Source organism: Neopsephotus bourkii, unplaced genomic scaffold (assembly GCF_033783945.1).
Source record: "Neopsephotus bourkii isolate Nb327-2 ecotype Australia unplaced genomic scaffold, CSIRO-AGI_Nbou_v1 NB_1825, whole genome shotgun sequence".
Lineage (NCBI taxonomy): Eukaryota > Metazoa > Chordata > Aves > Psittaciformes > Psittacidae > Neopsephotus > Neopsephotus bourkii.
In genome coordinates, this window is record NW_026902298.1 from 8,935,213 (window position 1) to 8,957,184 (window position 21,972).

The 21,972-nt window shown below is 49.1% G+C and overlaps 1 protein-coding gene across 4 annotated transcripts in view; it reads left to right on the forward strand.

Moving 5' to 3' along the window:
• The first annotated feature begins 252 nt into the window (after positions 1-252).
• The window catches only part of CD82 (CD82 molecule), a 40,577-nt gene continuing 18,857 nt past the window's right edge, over positions 253-21,972 (forward strand). The window contains exons 1-2 of one of the 4 annotated variants that reach the window (XM_061343613.1): positions 253-301; positions 19,872-19,953. In XM_061343613.1, the coding sequence (XP_061199597.1) occupies positions 19,891-19,953 (63 nt within the window). In that variant the 5' untranslated portion in view covers positions 253-301; positions 19,872-19,890. Of the gene's footprint in view, positions 302-6,333; positions 6,500-12,189; positions 12,297-17,521; positions 17,636-19,871; positions 19,954-21,972 lie in introns of those variants that run through there. The other 3 variants (XM_061343612.1, XM_061343614.1, XM_061343615.1) reach the window with 3 other exon arrangements.

Consider the following 21,972-nt stretch of genomic DNA (forward strand, 5'->3'; position numbering starts at 1 on the left):
GCATCATTCGCTTTACGGAGCGAGTATGAAGGGGCCTAAAGCGGGAAGCGGCAGGCTCCGGACAGCAGCGCAGCCAAGAACCCACCCGGCCACGGCTCGCCCGCGGCTGAGGCGCCGCCGCTCCGCAACCACCTCAGCAGGGGCCGGGGCCGGGGCCAGCGGCCCGCCCCAGGGCTGGCTTAGAGCAACCGCCAGCTCCGCCCCGCGGGGCTGGGAGCAGAGCCGGGGCCACATCGGCGGAGGGAGGCTGGGAGGCAGCGAACGGACCGGGGAGCTGAGCCGTGCGGAGCCCGCTGAGCAGGTAGGCGCTGCGGCTGCCCACTCTGGGGGAGCGGGGCGGGCTTGGCTTGGCCTGGCCTCACCTCACCTCCTTCTGCTGGGCCTGGGGGCTTCGCTCCGCTCGGCATGGGGGGGGCTCGGCGGTGCGGTGCAGGGGGCTGGAGCCCCAGCCGGTCAGGGTCTGGGCCGCGGGGTCTTCCCGGGGGCTTTCAGCGGAGCGGGGACGTTCTGCCGCGGTTGGGGCAGCACCGGGGAGACCCCCGGCTCCTCTCCTCTGCTTTCCCCTTCTTTCCGTTCCCCTTTCCTTTCCCCCCGGGGGGTGGCTGTTCCCAGGGTAGCGGGCAGCCTCTCTGGGGCCATGTCCCCGGTGCTCACACGTATGCCCGGTCAGACTGAAGCTGGTGCTGAGATTTGACCCTCTTGTATAGCTGGTGTATGGCCTGAAAGGAGAGAAATAATCACTGCCAGGTGCAGCACACCTGGGGCAGGATGAGCCCCGCAGGCAGGGTGCCGTATCGCTGTGAAAGGGTTTTGGCAGGCTGAGTGTGCTTCAGACCGGGCAGTGCTGCTGCCTTTATCAGGACTCTGCCTTCGTTGATGCTGAGATGTTTATTAGGTGTTTCTGTAGCAGTCTTACCCTTGTTAGAGCTGCAGAAAGCTGGTACTTGCCCATCCTGCTCTGTACCCCTGCTTTTTTTCTCCCTCCCTTTTAGGATGCTGGGGAAGAGTTCAGAGTAGTGCTCCCATTTCAACAGCTGGGTAGGTGCTGGCTGTGGATTGCCTTGCAGTGTGGCTGCTGAATCTGTTGGTACAGGGATAACGGCTTGTTAAAACCCAGGCATGCTGTTTCTGCCCCAGAGCATAACAGCTCTGCTGTGTATGCTTTAATGTGCAATTGAGCACTCACTACAAAAAAAGAGGGGGGAGGAAAAGAGCAGCCATCCTGGAATCTAAATGTTGGCTTCAGTAAACTGTGAAGCTGGTTGAGGATGAAGTGTTCCTACGTCTTGGACCAGCTCTAGCATTTCCATCTTGTGCATGAGATGAGAGTTTGAGGCTAATTTACTGGCTGTGCAAGGGCGGGACAGGCTGTCCTGCTGCCGTGCTGTGGGAGCTGGTGGCTGGGGAGAAGAGCAGCTCTTGGAGAGGTTTGTGCTGCTGCTGGCAATAGAGGCTTGCAGGGATATAACCCATCCCCAGTGCTAGTGAAGCCTCACCAGTGTGATTCTGCGCAAGTGAGGATGCACAGCTGGAGAGTGTGGTCTCAGCATCTGACATCAGTGATACTTCCTCTCCGCAGAAGATGATTTTTAACTTTCTCAGGCACCTTGGGCTTGAGAAAAACCCTCTTCAAAGCCTTACGTGTGAGCCTGCTGCTGTGAAGCTTGCTCGCTGCATGATAACCAGTAAGTAGAAGCATGTGGCTAGGATCCTTTTGGTGAGCCACAAGGTACACCATTGCTCTGAAAGTCTAGTGAGAGGAGCAGTCTTGATGGTGTGCTGACGTCAAGCATATGACAAGCTGTAAATATGACACATTACTTGGATCTTACGAAATACTTCACAAGAAGTAAGTGGGAAGAAAGTATTAATGGGGGAGAAGGGCACTGTTGGTGCAGTCAGTGACCTCTTCTGCAGTGTTGCTGGATGAGTAGTGGCAGTCCTGCCAGTGTCCCATTGCCAGGCCTCTTTATGGTTGGTACAGTGGGGTGGTTTTTAACATTCACACTTGTTTCTGGTCTTTTGGCTGCAGCAAGAACTCCCACACATACAGTTGTGCTGCTTTTTAAAGAGAAAGAGAAAGAATCCATTGCTCATACTGGGCTGCCACATGAGTAAAGAGGACCTTTGCCAACTGCTCTGCAAGCCAATGTGTGGATTTGGAGTGGTTTAGGGAAGTGAGTAGCTTCTCCTCGCTGCATGTCCCTTCATTTAACACTCCTTTCATAGAAGGATCTTGCTTCCGATACAGCTTTTACTCAGTGGAGCCTCTCTGGGCTTGAAACCCTCTTGGCCTGGGTTTCTCCATCCTCGCTGAGGGCTCTGGGGATGGCTGGGGCAACATCTGTATCCCTGTGCTGCAGGGCAGGGGTGGCTGGGTGAAGCCTTGCAGCGTTCGCTCAGCTTCTTACCTGCCTGTGACAGAAATAGAGCAAGGTGCAAGCTCAGTGCCTGGAGAAAGCTCTCCCCCCCCCGGCAATCTCTGTCCTGCTGCATGGAAGCTCCTCCCTTAAGAGGATTTAGCAGCTTTAATGGTGCAGCTCATCTGGACTCTCTTCATTCCTGTTATTGTCTCTATTTTAGTTCTTGGGGGGACAGGCAGGTGTAGTGTGACCTACAACCATAAGCTGGTGCAGGAGGTGCTCTAACAAGGCCTTCCTACAGCTGCATGGAGGTTTCCTGCCCCCAAGACAGTCTCTGCTCCAAAATCCATGAAGTGTGTGTGTGTATGATCATATGAAATTCCTTACCTGACTGTAGCTGAGGAAAGTTTTTATCCCACTCCTGTATCTCCATGTCCTTGTGTCACAGCTGTAAGGCAGCAGGGGACCATCCAGGACTGCAGATGTTCATCCAGCAGATATTTAAATAAGGAAGATACAGGTGGGAGTTTTGCAGACTGCTGGTAACCACAGACCCTGAGGTGCTTTCCCCAAACCATGGCTGTGGGTCCCTGTGCCCACTGGCACTGTTACAGCAGGAAGCACACAGCAGAGGCAGAAAGACACTGCTGCAAAAACCCCAGGCATAGGATCTGTTACAGGAAAGCCAGGGTGATGCTGGGAGGTGGACCATGCCCCATGCTATCTGAAGTGGTAATTACTGCTTCACTTTAATGGTGTGGGTGGCGTGTCAGCCACTTTCTTCCTGGTTTCCTTTCTGTTTCTGCTTACTGGTGAATGGGAGGACTCAGGCCAAGGTTGAGTGGCTTGGAAAGCTGGAGGAGGTAGCGATGCTTCAGCAAGGGATAACCGGAGCCTCAGTTCTTCACTTCTTCAGTTTCCTCTTTGGAAAAACTTATGTGCATCAAAACTAACTTCTTATTGCCAGGAACTCTGGCTCTCGACCAGAGTGCTTTAACTTAACCTCTCTAAAATAGGAGCATGACATCTGCATCCCCTTCTTTTCCTTCACTGTCTTCTTTTGTTTCTGAACATGGATCGTGACATCCTGGGATCTGGGGTGCTTATGTACACTAAAGGATGAGCTGGGGCCCATTAACCTTGCCCCCTGCCCACAGTTGTTGGATTTGGTGGCCTAAGAAATAAACTGTGCTCTTGTACTGATGATTCTGTGGGAAGAATGTGGGATTGGAGCTTTCCATGGACAAATGATTAATGACGTGCATGAAGGTAGTGAGCTGCAGTGGTTATCTAACCCCTTCTGTCTCTTCCTGACTCATCTGTATTCTTTTAAGGGATGAAATGGAGGAAAGCCTAAAAATCACAGGCTCTCTTGGCATGGCGAAAGGAGTAATACAGGAGATGCAGCCAGTTCTCCGATGGTTGGTCAGAGCCTGTTTGCTGAAAGCTCTCTGGTTCATCAGGGATTGGAGACACTGAAGCAGTTAATGGCTGACTTGAACCTAGACAGGGTAATAAGTGAAGCACAGGGAGCTGCACGCTGGAGAGTGCTTAAATCACTGCTTGCCTGCTCTGACAGATCAGAGCGAGCTGATTTTCTGGAAGAAAGATGAGGCATTACTGTGGGCAGCTCTGAAAGGAACCGCCTGGTAGGTGACAGCAGAAAAAGGGAATAAAACAGGAGCCTGTTGGGATGGAGACAGGGAGCAGACACTGCCAGCTCAGTGCCCAAGCCTGTGTCCTCTTGGACACAGTAGGGCAAGGGAGGCTGGGTGATTCAGAGCTCATTCAGTATATAGAGGAGAAAGGGAAGGAGACTGGGCTTTCTCCTGCGGGAAGAGGCACATACATGGGCTGTCTGGCTGACTGCTCTAGTTCTTTTATCTCCTTGATGGAGCTTTAGAACTGGGACATCACCATTAAAAGCAAGTTAAATCAAAGTGTGGTGTGTGTGCTTAATTTCCAAGGCTTGCTGCTGAGGCAGGAGCTCAGGAGCCGGGAACATCTGTCTCTCCTCTGCCACCAGGAGCAGAGGATGCTTCTGGGCTGCAGCTTTAGTTTCTCTGCAGCACAGTGTGAGCAAATAGGTTCATCACAAAAACACTTTACCTTTTACTGCAAAATTGCTGCTGGGCTGTAAGCACATCACTGATCTCTTCCAGTATGATGATAATCCCAGGCCATGTGTACTTGGGAGATGCTGATCTGGGGCAAGTTATCCACGTTAAGATATCCAGTAGCCTGGAGATGTGAAATTATATAATGGAGAGTTCCCCTTATAGGCAACACTAATTCTGCTTCAGGGAGACCTCTTGTATGCCAGCAAGGGAAGGGATGAGCCATCGGAGCTGCAACTGTGGACCTTGAGCCAAGCTGAGCTGCCCATCACTGGAGTCAGGGACTTGGTCATTTCTGCTGCTGCTCCCATCCATGCCAGGTGGGGAAAGAGGAGGGAGAGGGCCTAGCTTACAGGGATTTGCATAGCAGGGCCCAAATTTGCTGTAAAGTAGCTTTACCTGCTGGGAACAAAGGAGACCATTTCCCTGAGCTGCCCTGGAGAAGCACTTACAGTCACTGGATGTGCCTTTGTCCTCCACCAGCAGCTTCTTTTGGCCACTGCCTCTGTGATCCATGAAGTTTGTGTGCCCTCACTGTTATGGGGTCGAAGGGCCACATGGAAGCTGTATGCCCTCATCTCCTGCTGTCTGTTGGGTTTGAAAAGCAACCCACTCCAGGACCTTGCTTGTGCTTGGGCTGCCATGGCCCCGGTTCCGGTGAGGTTCCTCTAGGTGTTTTCTGCATCAGGATCATCACCTGCGCTGAGTGGTGCAGGGAGCAGCATGTTGAGCATATGTGGAAGTGGCATCCTACCACTTGGCTAGGACTGCAAGGGCTGTTGCCATCATCCTCTAATACGAGAATATGCAAAGCCTGGAGCTGGCATGTCTCCTGTGGTAGATGATTAGCAGCTTGGTTGGGAATCAGTTGTGGAGTCCAAGTAGAGGAACTGCACAGAATGGCTCAGTGCTCTGGTTAGACCTTTCCAGGGAGGTTTCTCTGCATTCCACGGTATTTCACTTTCTAGGTACTCGAGTCTTAGATGCTAAAATATCTATGTTGGGAATTTCTTACTCGCTTTCTACTAGATTTTTGTTCCCATTTTCTCCTTGGTCCTGCAAATGGCTTCTTTAACTTGGAATATATGTGGACAGAAATTGAGGAGAGGTTCTGTATTCAGCAGTGTCAGGATCAAGTGATTTTTTGGACTTTGGACCCCAGAGCTAAAGTGCCTGCTTTTGAAAGGCACCATGTGGACTGCTCTTCTCTCCTTTCTGCTTGTAATCAAATTGTAGAGTACTCTGCCATTCTGTCTGCTGTGATGATAGAACACCACCTCTCAGTTATAATCATGCATTGGTTCTGGAGCTTGTTTCATGCTGGTGGTGTGGTGCAATCAGAGCATCCTGTGAAGCTGGTCATGCGTTTATATGTGTGTCAGCCTGGACTGAAGCTGCTGGTGATGAGTCAGTTTTGAGTGGCTTCGCTGGAACGTCCTCAACTTCCCAGTGTGCTTTACTGAGTAAACTCTGTCTCCTTTCCCCTTGCTCCCCCTCTTCTGTGTCTTGTGATCACAGAGCCGGGCTCCCTAGTAATACAGAAGTGTTGATCCAGAGTGCTGTGCTTGGCTTGGACTGAAGACACTGCTGATTATCAGGGCTGTTTCCCCTCTGCTGTTGCCTCAAGTTTTGCATTGCCCCAGCAGAGATTGAGAACTATTTTGCATCATCTGTATGCTTGAAGAAACTGGAGCTTAAAAGGCAGGCAGCAGTTCTATTTATGCTCATCTCTGAAGTCTCTTGGAGGGTGGGGGGAATGAAATCCACCCAGACAAAACCCAGCTGCCTGGATTGAATATGCTTTCCCAATGGTCTAAGAAGCTGCTGGGCTCTTCTTTGCATTCAGGTCCCTTTCTAATGCAGGCTTGCAGAGACACTACACATGGAATAACTAAAGAGCCCTCTGAGCCGTGCAGTAAATCTGCCTATTCCCAAAGGAAGCTCTTTTAATTAGAGAAGACTTCTGCTCCACAGCTGCTGTGCAGGACAGTGCTGGACCACTGCTGTGTGTGAGATAAGGTAAAGGCACACAGGGGGCTGCTCCCAAAGGGTTTGTTGCACTTCCCTTGGGACAGGAGTGGAAGGGGAGGCTGCAGGTATAACAGAGGACCTTAGAGGCTGGTGGTGAGGTAGGAAACCCCAAGCATCCTGCTTGCAAGCCCCATCGCCTCTATGGGACTTTCCATAGGAGATGGCTGCTCCCTTGCACCAAAGCTGATAACACATTGCCTGAGAGCAGCTAAAATAGGGGTGGTTGTGTCTGCTCCCAAGGGGTGGGAGGTGATACCAGTGCCTGATGTGAGGGGAGTCAGAGTTTCCTCTCGCCCCTGCTCCCTGGGGGTGGCGTTGTGACTTGTGGCTTCCTGGAACAAACCCGAGGTGGCCAAAATGCTGCTGTTGAAACCAAGTGGGAATTCATGTCAAAAGCTGCATCGAACTGCCTGCAACCTCAGCAGAAAAGGCTATTTCAAGGGAGGGCTATTTTGAGGAACAGCAAGCTGCTTTAATGGCCAAGACCTCAGAGGCTCCTTTGCTTTGATGCTGCAGTCCTGCTGGTGGTCTCAGAGCCTGGGTGTCTGCATTCATTTCCAATCCATCATGCTACAGCTTCAGAGGCTGCTGTGGCGGTGGTAAAGCAGTAAGTTCCTGCTTTGCATAGCTTCAGGCAGATGGGAAACCTCTTCCTAGCCCAGCTGTCAGCTACAAGCAAGACCTACCAGCGTGTATACAAGTGGATGGTCATGCACCCGGTGTTGTCCCATGGGAACCTAAACAGTTGCTCCTTGTTTGCTCAAAAGAGAGGCAGCTTTCTCCATGGGGTGTTTGCTGTCAGGAGGAACAGTCTGTGTGGCAGTGTGAGCTGAGCCAGGTCAGCAGTTGTGTTACTGCAGTGCTGGCTGATGGCTACTCCTGTGCCCAGGGTCTCATGAGCCCTGCAGTGTGTGGCTGTCTACACAGCATCCATCCATCAGAGGAGGAGCAGGCAATGAGGCTTTGCAGAGCTGGCTTTCAAAGCTGCTGCACAAGGGGTGGGCACATATCCTTAAGGGCAAAGGAACCCTCGTGTCTCAGCCATAACCTGCTGAGGTAGGATGCATGAGAGCCCTTGATGTAATTTGATGTCATTAGTAAATATGGCTTCATTAAAACTTGTAGAACTGTCGTGATGTAGAAGTCTCTTGAGAGTGGGCTGTGAGGGAAAGAGCACAATGTGGTGGGACAGAGAAAGGAAAAAGATGTGTCTGCAGCCCTATTAAGTAAGCTTGAATCGGGATTTACTGATTAAAGGTGATACAGCCCTGCTCTGTTTCCTCTCTGAAATGGCAGCATTTATCTCTGCATTGAGGCCTATCTTTGTAAATCAGTTACTCTGGCTAAAAGTTCTTTCTTATTAAAACAAATACCTCTGAACTACTCCATTTCCATCTCATTCTTCTAACATCTCTCCATCAAGCAGTCCCCTGGAATATTCATGCTCTAAGCTTAGGAAAGGAGATCCTTTCAAGAAGGTACGAGAGGCCACCCAGCCTGTTTGGTCCATGTTCAGCAGAGCCCATCCTCCAGACCACTGCGTAAGTCTCTAGGCTCCAAGGAGACCTCTCCTGTTCCCAAAACAGACCCAGCTTTTCAAAGTCTTGCTGTCTATTTTAATGCCAGATTCCTGGGGAATGGATCCCATATGTCTGCTCCTCTTGGCTTGAAGCAGCCCTGTCCATGCCCTCTGCATGTGGTACTTGGAAGGATGGATTGATTGTTTTCCTCTTTTTTTGGATGGTGGTTGGTGGAGGGGGGGAGATCTTAACTGCAGATGGCAGGTCTATAAGTGACTAATCCCATTGCTTCAATTAAAACTACTGGGATTACCTGCACTGATAATGTGGCAAGTAGCAGTCTGCCTTGGCCTCCTCCTCTTCATAGCAAGGAAACCAGAAGGTTTGGGGCATCTCTTCCAGCTGGATAAGCGTTTTCTAGAGGGACCTTTTGTTTTCCAGCTTTATCTGCTGAGATTGTGAATGGGAATGAAGCCGGGAATGAAGTGGCTTTGCTGCAGCTTCTGTAGCAGCTTGTGCTGTGTTGTTCCTGCTCCTCACAGTACTGCCCTTTAATGCTGTACAATGCAGTTTTATTTTCTTCCTCCTGTAGGAAGAGCCTGGAGTAAGGAGACTGCTCAGTGAAGGTGGAAAGAAAAGGTGCTAGACAGTGCTGTCATACATCTCTTAGACTGTACAGCAGCCGTGCCTGGGATTGACTATTCCAGAGGAAAACATGGAATTGCTTCTGAGTTGCATCCTCATGGTGTTCAGGCCAGCAAGGGATTTGGCTGTTATGGCCAGTTCCTTCCAGTCAGCAGCCTGGTCTAGTGGAAGGTGTCCCTGCCCACGGTGTTGGAATCAGATGAGCTTGTGGTCCTTTCCAAACCAAACCAATATGTGATTCTGTGCTACTGGAGGGGGAAAATGTGGTTGCAGGTGGGTGGTTTTTAGTAGAAAGGAATGACTCAAAATATCTGTGCTCTAAACTCTTGTACTTAAGGGCATTTCTTCCCCTTCTGACTCTCTAAGTCATCATTTTGGAAAGAGAGGCTGCTTGAGAAAGAGTCCCTTCCTCTGAAGCTTTTTATAGCTCTGGCTTTCCCTTTTCATTCATGCCCACTGGTAGAGTCAAGTGGTAACTGTTGTGTGAAACTCAGGATGTTGTGAAATGCTCATCCTCAGACTGTGACAGTGCTCATCATGCCAGTGAGCAGACCAGGCTCCAGTGGGACCCTGGGGTGCTCTGATGGGAAGTAAAGCTTCTCCTAGGGCAGAGGTTAGGTCCGGCAGTAACCTTTCTGTGGCCGTGGCACTGCTGGTGTGTGAATGGCTCCTTACCATGGAGTCCATTGGGTTTGGAGACCCCTGGCTTAGCCATCTCCATCTACTTGTAGCAAATGGGTTTGCTGAGTTGCTTTCCTTGTCTTCTGTGATATTTGTGTCTGAGGGAGGCTGTGAGATGCTTTGTGTGAGGATCTTGCAGGAATCCTGTACTTCTGACTCTGGGTACTGGCAGATTGTAGAATGAAGAGCCCATGGTTATGGTAGGGCAGACCCTGTTGAGGAGAGGTGCCTTCCAACCCTAACAATTCTGTGATTATTACAGCTGCTGATCTGTGGTCTTCTGCTCCAGAATCCCATGTAACAGTGCCAGCATACTAGCAGGGGAACAGCAGTGGTTCAGTAGCCACAGGAATACAGACAGCTGGTAAACGGTGATGGGGCTGCAATAAGCAAATGCTGTATTTGGCAAAAACAAGACTCCTGGGATCATAAATAGTAAAGGGGCTGTTTTTGTGAGCAGGCCAAAAGGTGCATCCCTTTATGGGCTGAGGCATTATTCTGTGCCAGAAGGACTTCTGTGACTTCCCAGTCATGCTGGATCTGCAGTAGTATTCCAGTTCTGCTTGATCTGTGGGGCTAAAGGGTCAAAGCCTCTGCTTCTTGAGATCAGTGCCTTGTTATCAGCAAAGGAACTGATACAAAGCATGATTAAAGTAGACTAATGGCCTGTCTCTTCTCTTGTTTGAGAAAGCAGACTTAATTCTACATCTTCACTACCATTTGGAGTTACAAGACAGAGGTGTCTGCTTTGTGGTGTGAGTTGGGGGTTGTTTGGTTTGTTGATTTGCCTGTTGCTTTTCTTCCTTTCTGCCACTTAAAATGCTGTTGATGGTCCCTAGGGGGAACAGGCCTTGGAGGGAATCCTGCTGCCAGAAGACACTTCCATTCTGCAGTGGGCTGGTACCCAGCATCGTGGGACTCCAGTGCTCTGGTGAGCACTTGGCTTGGTGTCTGCTTCCAAAGGCTTCTGGGAAGCATGAGGGAATGCGCGTCCTCTGATGCTCTTCTGGGTAAAGGGATCTCTAGCACTTGGCTTCTAGCAGTGTCTGGCTTCAGCTATGGAGTGAACTACCGGAGATCCTGCTATTGCTGGGAATGGTGGTGGCTAAAGCCTAGCTGAGTTTGGCTTCTTTCCCTTGCTGTTTGCTGGTGCCTGTGCTCTGCTGGACCCCATCTACCTATCTCTGGAGAAGGCTGCTAATTCCTGGAAAGAATCAAAAAAGAATAGGAGACGTCATTTCCCAGTTGAGGCAGATGCTGTGACTTTCAGAAACACATTTGGCATGGGCGTAATGAATCTGAACGCCCACTGGTTATGTGCCCTAGCATCCGAGAAAATGAAAGGAACTGAAAACCAGTTTGTTTTGAAAGGGAATGTTGCAGGTGCAATTCCTTGACCTTGACCCCTATTATCTTGTGGGAGGAGGAGATGGAAAAGATGAAAGTCAGTTAATACTGCCTCGTTTCTCCCTCAATCTTGCAGTCTCTGGTGCTGTCTCATAAGATGGAAAACCCCTTGTATTAAGGCTTGCTTCCTGCCTGGATTGTGAAAACCTTTGGGTGCTTTGGCAGGGGGGTAAGGCTGCTGGGTCTCTGGAAGGTATCTCCAAGCCAAGTGGCATTGGGAGGGTTATTGCACAACTGCTTGGAGCAGATTTGTTGACCTCCAAGGCATTACTTGCATGAAAGGCTTGGGAGCCCATCCTATGCATGTACTTATACTGTGATGAGTCTAATACCAGTGGCAAAGGCTTAGTAGCATCCTCTGTCCACTACAGAGAAGCCTACATAGAATCATAGAACAGTTAGGGTTGGAAAGGACCTTAAGATCATCAAGTTCCAACCCCCCTGCCATGGGCAGGGACACCTCGCTCTAAACCATATCACCCAAGGCCTCATCCAACCTGGCCTTGAACACTGCCAGGGATGGAGCATTCACAACCTCCCTGGGCAACCCATTCCAGTGCCTCACCACCCTCACAGGAAAGAATTTCCTCCTTATATCCAATGTAAACTTCCCCTGTTTAAGTTTTAACCCATTACCCCTTGTCCTATCACTACAGTCCCTAATGAAGAGTCCCTCCCCAGCATCCCTATGGGCCCCCTTCAGATACTGGAAGGCTGCTGTGAGGTCTCCACGCAGCCTTCTCTTCTCCAGGCTGAACAGCCCCAACTTTCTCAGCCTATCTTCATACAGGAGGTGCTCCAGTCCCCTGATCATTCTCGTGGCCTTCTCTGGACTTGTTCCAACAGATCCATGTCCTTTTTATGTTGAGGACACCAGAACTGTACACAATACTCCAAGTGAGGTCTCACGAGAGCAGAATAAAGGGGCAGGATCACCTCCTTGGACCTGCTGGTCACACTCCTTTTGATGCAGCCCAGGATACGGTTGGTTTTCTGGGCTGTGAGCGCACACTGAAGCTGGCTCATGTTCATTTTCTCATCAACCAGCACCCCCAAGTCCTTCTCCTTGGGCTGCTTTGAATCTCTTCTCTGCCCAGCCTGTGCATGAGTGCAAGGAGGGTGCTTCTAGTCTCTGCTGGCCACCCTGCTGCAGTTTGAGGTGCAGGTCCTGACTCATGGCCTTTGCTCCTCCATGGGGAGGGGCTAGGGACTGCCTTTGACACACAGGCAGGGAGGAATCCATCTCAGAGGTTATGTTTACAGCCCAACAGCTCCAAGAGCAGAAAACAAAGCTGAACCAGTCTCATTTTTGGAGCCATTAGAGAGCCAGTGTAGTCAAGTGACAAGAGTTGCCCAACCAGTTTTGTGAAAACTATGCATTTTTACTGAGCTGGGTGCTGGTTTTGGGCACTGTGGAGATTTCCTTCTGGTCCCTACCTGCACAAGTAACATTCTAGTAGTACGTGGTAATCCAAAAGACAGAAAGTCCACTAAGCTGTACTTTTGGCTCTTTCTTCTGTCTGCTATTTCTGGTAAGTTGTGTTTTGTGGGTTTGTTTTTCTTTAGGGGGAGAGGAGACGCAAATGGCTCTGGGATAGGTTGTGGGGTGCTTGTGGGGTTTTTTTCCTCCAGGTTTTCTGTTGGCAGAGCTGTATCTCTGGTCTTGCTGCATGGAAAGAATTGCTTAAATGGGAGAAATACTGTCCTGCAATGCTGTCGTGCTGTGCAAGTATGAGTGTACAGGCTGAAGGCAGCCAAGAACTTTCTCAGTTTGCCAGTGGTAAGGACTGAAGACCTACTTAAATGTTGGCTTCCAAACTGAAGTGTGAAGTCCAGATGTTCTTCTGATTGCAAATATAGAGATGGCAACAGGCCCTTCCAAAAGCCATGCTGCAGTTTGATGCTGAACAGTGAGTTGGTTTCTTTTCAACAGTAGGATAGTGGTTTATAAATACCTAATCACTTCCCCTCGAGCGTCAGAAATACACATCTGAGGTGTATTTCCAATTGGACAACATGTGGTTGCTGTGGTAAAACATGCTGAAACCCCTTTTCCATTGTAGACAGTCCTATGGGTGTTTTCTAATCTAGTGTCTCACCAAATGACACTGTTGCTTTCAGGTTCTTCACACAACAGTATATTAAAAGCAGGAGTCAAATGGAAAAGCTTCATATCTTACCAGGTGCACCAGGAATAAACCTACCTTTGCATTGTGAGTTGTTTTATCAGAAGTTTATTTAGTTCCTTGAGAAATCTTAGTCTTTCCCATGGTGTTTCTGCAGTACTTGCTGCCAAATGATGCCTTGCTGCAAGTCTGCTCCCCTTACTCTAAAGATAGCAAATGTGCATTCTTGAGCTTGCATCTTGTAGATGCTAATGTTGGGCTGTCACTATAGCTGTACTCCATGGCACATCAAGGTTTGTTGACAAGTACTGTGCTGTGGTTTGCAAGCTGATGTAGCTGTACTGCTATCTCTGCACTTAGCAATCAAACCATCTCCTTTAGCTTGAAGGCAATTGCGTCTACTTAAGATAAGAAGCAACTATCTCTAGAGTAGATGGAATAAGAGATAGTCTGTTCTGAGCACCTTCTTTTCTTTCCTCTGTTTCCAGAGTTTGTATTACCCACAAATAATTTTCTACCTTGCTCTGACACGTCCGTTCAAAAGGAAACTGTATCTGAATCAGTGACATGCACACACACATGTATATACATAAATATATATAAGAAATCACTGCATCTGCAAGTGTGGCCTGTTTCAGAGGGTAACCCTAACCAGCAGCCTTACTATTTAGGATCCAGCTTCCCCCTCAATGCCTCCATTGTAACTTTTGAAGAGATGCTGTTCGGAAAATCCCCACAACAAACATGATCTTGTTTGTCTTTTCAAGGTCATTACACCACTGGTATTATCTCAGTGGAGCTTAACGGAAAGTTCAGTGAATTCAAACCTGAGTCTTTCATTAGCTCTGTGATTATTTACTTACCAGAGACAAGATGTACTTCCCAGGTGTACTGAGAGTCCAATGCCTTTGAGTATTAATGTCAACAGGATGAACTCCTTAGGGTAGTCTTTGTATGTTAATGTGGCTGTAACCTGTAATCTCTGCCCTGAGAGCTGTGCTGTTAACAGGGGACTCAGTAACTCTCTGGTCGTTCATTAACTAGTACTGTTGTGTGAAGCTGTCCTGTCTCATCACTCTGATTGCCAAGTGCTTGTTCTTCATGTGCATGGGTAGAGAAGCATTCCCAGTAGCTGGGCTTTGTGGTGCAAGGGCTTAGAACCCAACAAAAGAAGATCTGTTTCCCCCCCTGACATTAAAGATCACGTCTTTCTAGGCTGTCCCTACCCTTCAGGTGTATGGCTTGGAGCTGGAAGGAGAAGTAAACATCAAGTGAGCAATTTCTGATCCCCAGCTGGCTTCTGTGGGTCTCTAAGCTCAGATCAGCTATGGCTGATCTGGTTCTGGTTTTTGGATTGGGATAATACTGCAAAAAGTAACCTGTTGTGGTAGGAAGAAAACTAACTCTATCCCAGCCAAACCCAGGACATAACTGCACTAACCTTCAGAATGGCCTTAACCTCGTGCAAATTAGTGTGCAGAACCTTAGTTTGCAATTCTTTGTAGCTGTCCAGGTGGAAGTTTCCCCTTCAGCAAGAGGAACAGCAGAAATGAGCTGGTATGCAGCCATAGAGGGCATTCAAGGTGTTTGTGGGGGCAAAGAGAACTGGAAAAACACAGTTCTGGTGCTGGTTTGACCTCTTCCTAGCTTGGTAACGCTAGTACAAGCACCTCTGTAGGGTCCGCCTTTGTTTCACATGCCCTGGAGTTAGAGCTTGGGGGCTGATGGTAGGGAGCAACTGGCCAAAGTACATAGGAACAACCCGCAGCTTCTTTGTAACCCATTTCCTTTCCTTATGGAAGAGGGCCTGGGGGACAGAAGACAGCATCTTCCAGGCTATGTAGATGCATTCAGATGTGAACCCTCTTTTACTTGAAGCACCGGGGCTGACCTTCAGAGCTCATTGCTCTTGTGCTCCCCTTGAGGGTTTGTGGGAACTTTGCACTTGGCCGTGGATGTCCCAAGACGGTGATTTCCACACTAAGCTCCTGTGGTTTGTGCTGAGGCTGTTCCTGCTTGTCTGCTGCGCTTTCACCGCTCTCATAAATGAGCCCCTTATTCGTGCTGTACAATAAGTTGGCAGCTGAGGTGCTTCAGCTGCCAGGACTCGTCAGGAAGAAACCTGCACTGCAAGAGCGAGGGTGGTGCTGCGGAGGAAGGCTGAGCTCTTACCAGCAGAGCTGCATGGCACAGGCATGTACAGTGCTGGCCTGAGCCAAGAGTCATAAACTTCAGCAAGCACCAAGTATGCAGTGCTGGCTGGGTGGAGGAAGTGCAGGATCTAATCCGTAAGATCCCAGACTGGTTTGGGGTGGAAGGGACCTTAAATCTCATCCAGTTCCAACCCCTGCCATGAGCAGGGACACCTTCCACTAGAGCAGCTTGCTCCAAGCCCTGTCCAACCTGGCCTTGAACACTGCCAGGGATGGGGCAGCCACAGCTTCCCTGGGCACCCTGTGCCAGCGCCTCAGCACCCTCACAGGGAAGAGCTTCTGCCTAATGTCTCATATAAATCTGCCTTTTTCCAGTTTAAAGCCATTCCCCTTGTCCTGTCTCTACAGGCCCTTGTCCCAAGCCCCTCTGCAGGTTTCCTGCAGCCCCTTCAGGCACTGGAGCTGCTCTAAGGTCTCCCCTTCAGGAGCCTTCTCTTCTTCAGGCTGACCCAGCCCAGCTCTCTCAGCCTGGCTCCAGAGCAGAGCTGCTCCAGCCCTTGCAGCATCTCCATGGCCTCCTCTGGACCTGCTCCAACAGCTCCACATCTCTCTTTTGTTGTTGCCCTAGAGCTGGATGCAGACTCCAAGAGAATGCAATTCAAGAGAGCAGGATTGTGATTATCAATTAACTTGCCCTCTCTGTCCCTTGACTGCTGTGATCATAAAACCCTGCACGAGTGTTCCTGCTCCTGTGCTGCTGGCTGGTGGGAGGCAGATGTGTTTGGCTCTCCTCATATCGCCTGTCCTTCACTGCAGTCACCTTCTGCAGGAGGGTGGCTGTGACAAAAATAAGCTAATCTGTGAGCTGTGATGGGACTCCTCTGCTGTCTCTAACAAAGCCGGCCTCTGTCTGCCTCTCCTCAGACGCATGTCCTGGATTTTGTGTTCCATATACCAGTCATCGCTGTTGCTGGGAAAACATCAGGCCTGAGAGCTGGAGGTGGTGGAACGGGCAGTAAGCCATCCCCTGGTACTGGTTTAGCTTGTGTGGAGTTGTCTCATTTCTCTCCCATAGGAAACGCTGGGGTCTTGGATCACTTGATGCCTTCTGGAGTTAGTTCTTCCTTCAAATTCAGGTGCTGAAGGTGGTCTAAGAAAGACCCGTGATTAACTACATTGAAGCTGACCAGGCTGTGTTGGCCACCAAGTTTTTATGGCAGTGATGCCTCAAAGCAGCAATCTGATAGATGAGCATGAATAATCCTGCATATGTTTACAGGCTGGGAAATGAGAGGGTGGGAGAAACACCCCTCTGCAAGCTGACAGTACAGTCTCTTATGAAATCCTCTGCAGAGCTGGCATCGGTCTGGAGAATGACAGGGAAAACTTGGAGGCATATGGGCAGGACTGTTGAAAAGAGTAGGTGCGAATGCTTGGGAAGGAAAACACGAGTGGCCAGAGCAGCTGGGGTGGAGAGGGAGAGGAGGAAACAGATGCAGATGATACTTCATGTATGAAACCTTTGTGTGCATTGCTGCAGGCTTGAAGTTGACCAGCTTCAAAAGGCAAATGATGACTTGCCAGTCCACAGGCAGGCAAGACTCTGTACTGAAGTCAACCCTACACCACTAGTTGGGTGGGGATATGCCCTTTAGTGATAACTCCAAGCTCATCTGCTTCCAAACCTGACCCATCTCAAATTTGGTTGAGCTGCTCCTTCTACTGTATGTTTTGTGACTGCTTGTGCAACTTCAGAAGGAAGGGTTTTAGAATCCTAGAATGGTTTGGATTGGAAGGGGCCTTAAAGCTCATCCAGTTCCAACCCCCGGCCATGGGCAGGGACAACTTAGACTAGAGCAGCTTGCTCCAAGCCCCGTCCAACCTGGCCTTGAACACTGCCAGGGATGGGGCATTTACCACTTCTATGGGCAGCCTGTTCCAGTGCCTCAGCACCCTCACAGTAAAGAACTTCTTCATTATATCTAACCTGAACTTCCCTATGTCTCACCTGAAAAGGATTTTCATTAATGTAATGAACAAAAGTAAGTTTAATTTCTCAAGGATAGCAGAAGAATTGGAAAATCTCTAATATTTCTGCATGTGGAGCCCTAAACTATCTCAAAAACTGAAAGCAAACCCCTAAAAACCTGTTTTCCTTTTGGCTTGAAAACTATACTTTGAATTACTTTACTGCTAAGAGCTATGAAAGAGTTATATCTCCTTGTGGCAAGAGAAGAACAATGTGTAATGCTGTAATGCACAGTTTGAGGTTGTTTTCTTTAATAAACATTGAAGATAGTCTGCCTTTAACAAATAGCTAGAAGAGCCCTGAAAGCAATCTGTCGCCTCAGGCAGGTCTTCTTCCACACCAGCTCTTCTCAACTTGATGACTTAATTATCTTAGATAACTCTTGTAAAGATCCTAACAGCTCTGCAAATCTCTGCTTTCCTAACTCATCAAAGGAGTGTGGACAGAGTTGGAAACAGGCAGCACATGGCTGTTTAGTGCTAGGAAGCAAATCAGCAACTGCCGGGGGTTGCATCTCCAGCTTGAAAATAAGGAGGATTACACCAGGGACCAGACATTTTAAGGTAAGAAGTCCAGTGCCTTGTGCATGACTTAGTTTTTGGCTATGTTGAAGAGTAGGAAAATGCTTGTATCCCCCACAACAGACAGACATCATTGCCTGGGGACCTGGCTGCCTCAGTGTTCTGGTTAGACTGCCAGGCTCCAGTTTGCAATGCTATTAAGAGGAGATGTGTTCATGGTGAAGCCAGTAATAAAGCCAGCTGGATGGGGAAACTTCATTATCCTCTCCAAGTGCAGTCTTTAGGTGTTGGTGCCTGCCAGGATTAACAGCCTGAGAGAACATTCCTCCTACAAAGGAAAGGAGGGAGCACAGGGTTTTAAGGAAGCAACATTAGTGCTCTCCTTAAATACCCATCCCTCTTCTAAGATACCATTAAAGGGTATGGTAGTCTTTGGGTTACAGCTCTTCTGTGACAGCAAACTGGCATATCAGCTGTAGCAGAACCGCTCTAAAATGAGCAAGGCTTGTTAAAGTAACCCAAGTGCACAGTAAGAGCTCCCTAAGTGCAATATATATTGATATATCATGGGATTTTTAAGAGCTCAGCTGGCTGAGACTGTTTCTTGTGCTGTTTCCCATCTCAGTAGCACCTTGCTAGGTGTGGTGCAGCAATGGGCTTAGCACAGCTTCTAGCTATGGCATCCCTTGAAGCCACAGCATTGTTTTCTTCAGCCACAGAGTTCAGACTCATGCTCTCTTGTGGTAGTTGGAGGGTGACCATTGCTTGGTAGGAAGACTAGAATCCCCCGGACCAGTTTAGCTCCAGAGTTAACCTAAATATTTAATAGGATTAAGCAAAAGCCTTTGATTGAAACAAAAGAGCATACTAGGCTCCAGTGACCCTTGGTACACCCAGGCTGGCAGCAGGGAACCCTGCTGACCTTGCTCTCTGTTGGGACTGGCTCCTCCCAAGCCACACTGGTGACCCCAGCCTAGCATTGCTCTTCCTTTGGCTGATGCTTCTTAAATCAGCATGGTCTATTTTGAGCAAAGAACTTGCTAGAGCACATTTTAAGGAACCTAAAACATCTCCATTGCCTCTGCAGGAAACCTAACTGAGCACAAGGCAGGAAGGAGAGGTGGGAAAGCTGACCTCTGAGATGTTCTCCCACCAGTCCTCGTGTGTCACTTGGTTGTGCTGCTTCCCCAGGAGGAGGCTCACTGCACTAGTGAAGATGATCTGTGGGACTGTTTTCTAGCATCTGAGCTCTGTGCTGTCAGACAAGTGGGAATGGAAGTAGGTTGCAGTAATAGAGATCCATTTATTCCCTGGGTCTTATAGCAGGAAGACCTCACATCCATTCCTGATAAGCTGCCTAATGTGCAGTGTTGAGAGCAACCTTGGCATCTCTTCTCATGCTTTACATAGGCTTCAGCCATGGTAATCAAGCAAAGTTAACTTCTGATATAGTAAAAAACCTTCTATCTGTGGTGAAGACCTGCAGTGAAGTTGGTCTCTTGCCCTCATTGTATTGTGTGCTAACACCCCATGGATATGTGTAGTTTGTGTGGCTGGTACAAACAAACTAAAACCAGCATCCTGTCTTATCAGTGCTGCCACACTGCCTCCGACTTGTGGGGTTGGCTTTGGAAACAGACTTGTTGAAATCCTGCCTGTCTTGATCTTGCAGTGGAATTGGTTGTATGTAACTGTGGAGTTGACTTGCTGTTCCTCATGTGTTGTCAAAGCATCAGGTGCCAAGTTGCATTCAGGAAGCTTGATTTAGTGCTGCCTTTCAATTTAACCCCTTGGCCTTGCTCTTTACTGTCCCTTCAGTTGCTTAGGAGTCATGAGGAGATGAGATTATCTGGGGAAGGGAGCTGGCCTTGTGAGTTCCTTCCTCAGATATGTGCATCCCTTTTCTCTGCTGGGAGTAGTAGTTAGAGGTGATGCTTTGGGTTGATACTATTAATGCAAAGTCTGTATAAATGGTGATGGAATTACCAGTGTTATGTCTTCTACCAGATTACATGTCTTCTGTAACTGCCTATAGTCCTCTGTCACTCTCCAGGAGGTCTTGGCAGCAGTGGCTGTTTGTATTTGTAGTGATGGTGATGTCCTGTTTTGCTGCTCTGAGAAGGCAACTCAGGTAGTCTATGGTGCGTATGCATTCTGTGTATCTGCTCTGAGCTATACCAGATGATCCAGAGCTCTGCACAGGGTAAGGGTGTTGCTCTGAAATTACCTGGATGACCTGTCACTAGCATAACTGGTTGTCTGTTTGCTTTCCCCTTAGGTCTTATAAGTGAAAGAAGATGGGGTCTGGCTGCCTGAAAGTCACCAAGTACTTCCTCTTCCTCTTCAATCTCCTCTTCCTTGTAAGTATCATGGGCATCTTCCTCCTCAGTCTCCTCTTCCTTGTAAATATCATGGGCATCTTCCTCTTCAATCTCCTCTTCCTCATAAGTATCGTGGGCATCTGCAGAGTAGAAAGGAAGGCCTGTACTAAAGTAACCTGGAAAGCTGTTTGTTTCTGGATGTTGGCCCAGTGTGTTCATTAAATAAAATTGTCAGTTTTGGAAGGAGGGTGGGAATCCCTGAAGCTGCAGGTCATCAGAGCTGCTGTGTGGCTCCCAGGTATGTTCTGCTCCCAGTACCCACTTGCTGTTCTCGAAACCACATAGCTCCTTTTGTATGGAAGGGAGGTGTGGGAAGGGAAAGCAGGAGCTATGGGTCTGTTCTGGAAGGACAATACTTGTAGCTACTTTCTCTGCCACATCTAGAGCAGCAGCTGAGCTGCCCCTGAGCAGCAAAGTACAAAACCTGCCAAGTAATGGCAGTGCCCTCCTAAATAGGCCAGGCAGGCTTGAAAGAACAACTCTAATTTTGTTTGAGTCCCAGCGGCTGGTTTTGGTTTTTAACAAGATGAATTAGTCCAGGTCCCCTGTTTGAAATAGAATTGGGAAATGGGGAACACTGGGGAAGGTTTGCGTGGGGAAATGAAGCAGCCCACTGGGTGCAGTTATTTTCAAGTGTAAGGCTTAGCAAAAGGTAAGCTCTTCTTTGGATCAGAGTGGGTCTAGGAGGGCCACAAACCCCCTTGCATGCATCCTTTCGTGAAGCTTGGATATTGTGCCATGGGGATAATGTTGGTGCTGCCCTCCTGCAGTGGCATGGTGTAGTGGGAAGCATAGGGTTTCAGCCTTCCACATGCTGGCAAGAAAAGGGCCTGTGACATTATTCTTTGTGTAGCATGTAAGGGGAAGGAAGGGCTGGGCAGGGAGGGAAATGGAGCACGGCAAGGTGAGCCCTGCTTTCTGGTCTCTGTCCCTGCAGAGAGCTTCACTCTTGCTTTCTGCTCTGTGCTGCTGGCACGTGGGTTTCAGCCTGAAGCACATCTGGATCTGGTTTCCCTTGGCTTGCCCTGCTGGCTCTTCCCTCTCTGCTTCTTGCTTCCATCCTAAGAGTGGTTAGCCTGGTCTAAGGGCTGAAAGTCAGAGGTGCTCAGAGCATCCATGGGGAAGGCTCTTGGTAGGAAAGGGAGAGGAGTTTTTCAAGTGCCACTAGATCTTTTGGAATATGATTTGGTTCACTTTAAGGGTAGGAAAAATCCAGCTGGGTTCAGGCTTGTCTTCCTACTAGTGCAGGACTCCTCTGAATGTGCACCTTAAGGTGCAACTTAAGTTTCACCTTAAGGTGCAACTTAACTGCAGCTCTGCTTCACAGGAGACACAGGTTAAGGCAGTGTTTGGGTTTTGCTGAAGCCCAGTGCCTGGGCACTGTCTAATCTTCCTTTATCCCTGAGCCTGGGTCCAGGCACTGAATCCCACTGTGGGTCCTGGAGAGGCTTGAGCACTTGTGTCTGGATTGGAAGTGATGGGAAGCAGCTCTTCTTTGTTCTGTGCACGCCCTGCTCCAAACCAACTCCTCTGGTGTAGCAGCCAGCCCCTCTCCGTCTTGGGGAAGGCTCATCTGATGCACTGAGCTGGTCCTTTAGCGTTAAGAGTTTTAAGGTGGGGTGTGAGGAGGTCTGTGCTGACCAAAGGGAGAAGCTGCTTTCATTACCTCTTTGCTAAGCCCACTGTGCAGCACAACCACTGTTGAGTTGCTGTGAGCTCCCAACACAGGCTGGTTTTCTATATCTCATCCTGGTTTCCTGGAGCTGCTGAGTTTTGGTGAGGAGCATGCATGCACAAGTCTGAACATTAATGCTGGTGATGGAGCTCCATATCTGCTCTGAACCTTGAGCTGAGCCTCTGTGATGACAATGTATGCGGCCCTTGCTGTCTGAAGTGTGTTCTCCAGCCCTGCTTGAAGCTGATGAATTAAGCCTTTAATCACGTTCTGGGGACTCTTTAAGAGTTCAGTCAGTCATTGAAATAGCACTTCCACAGCTC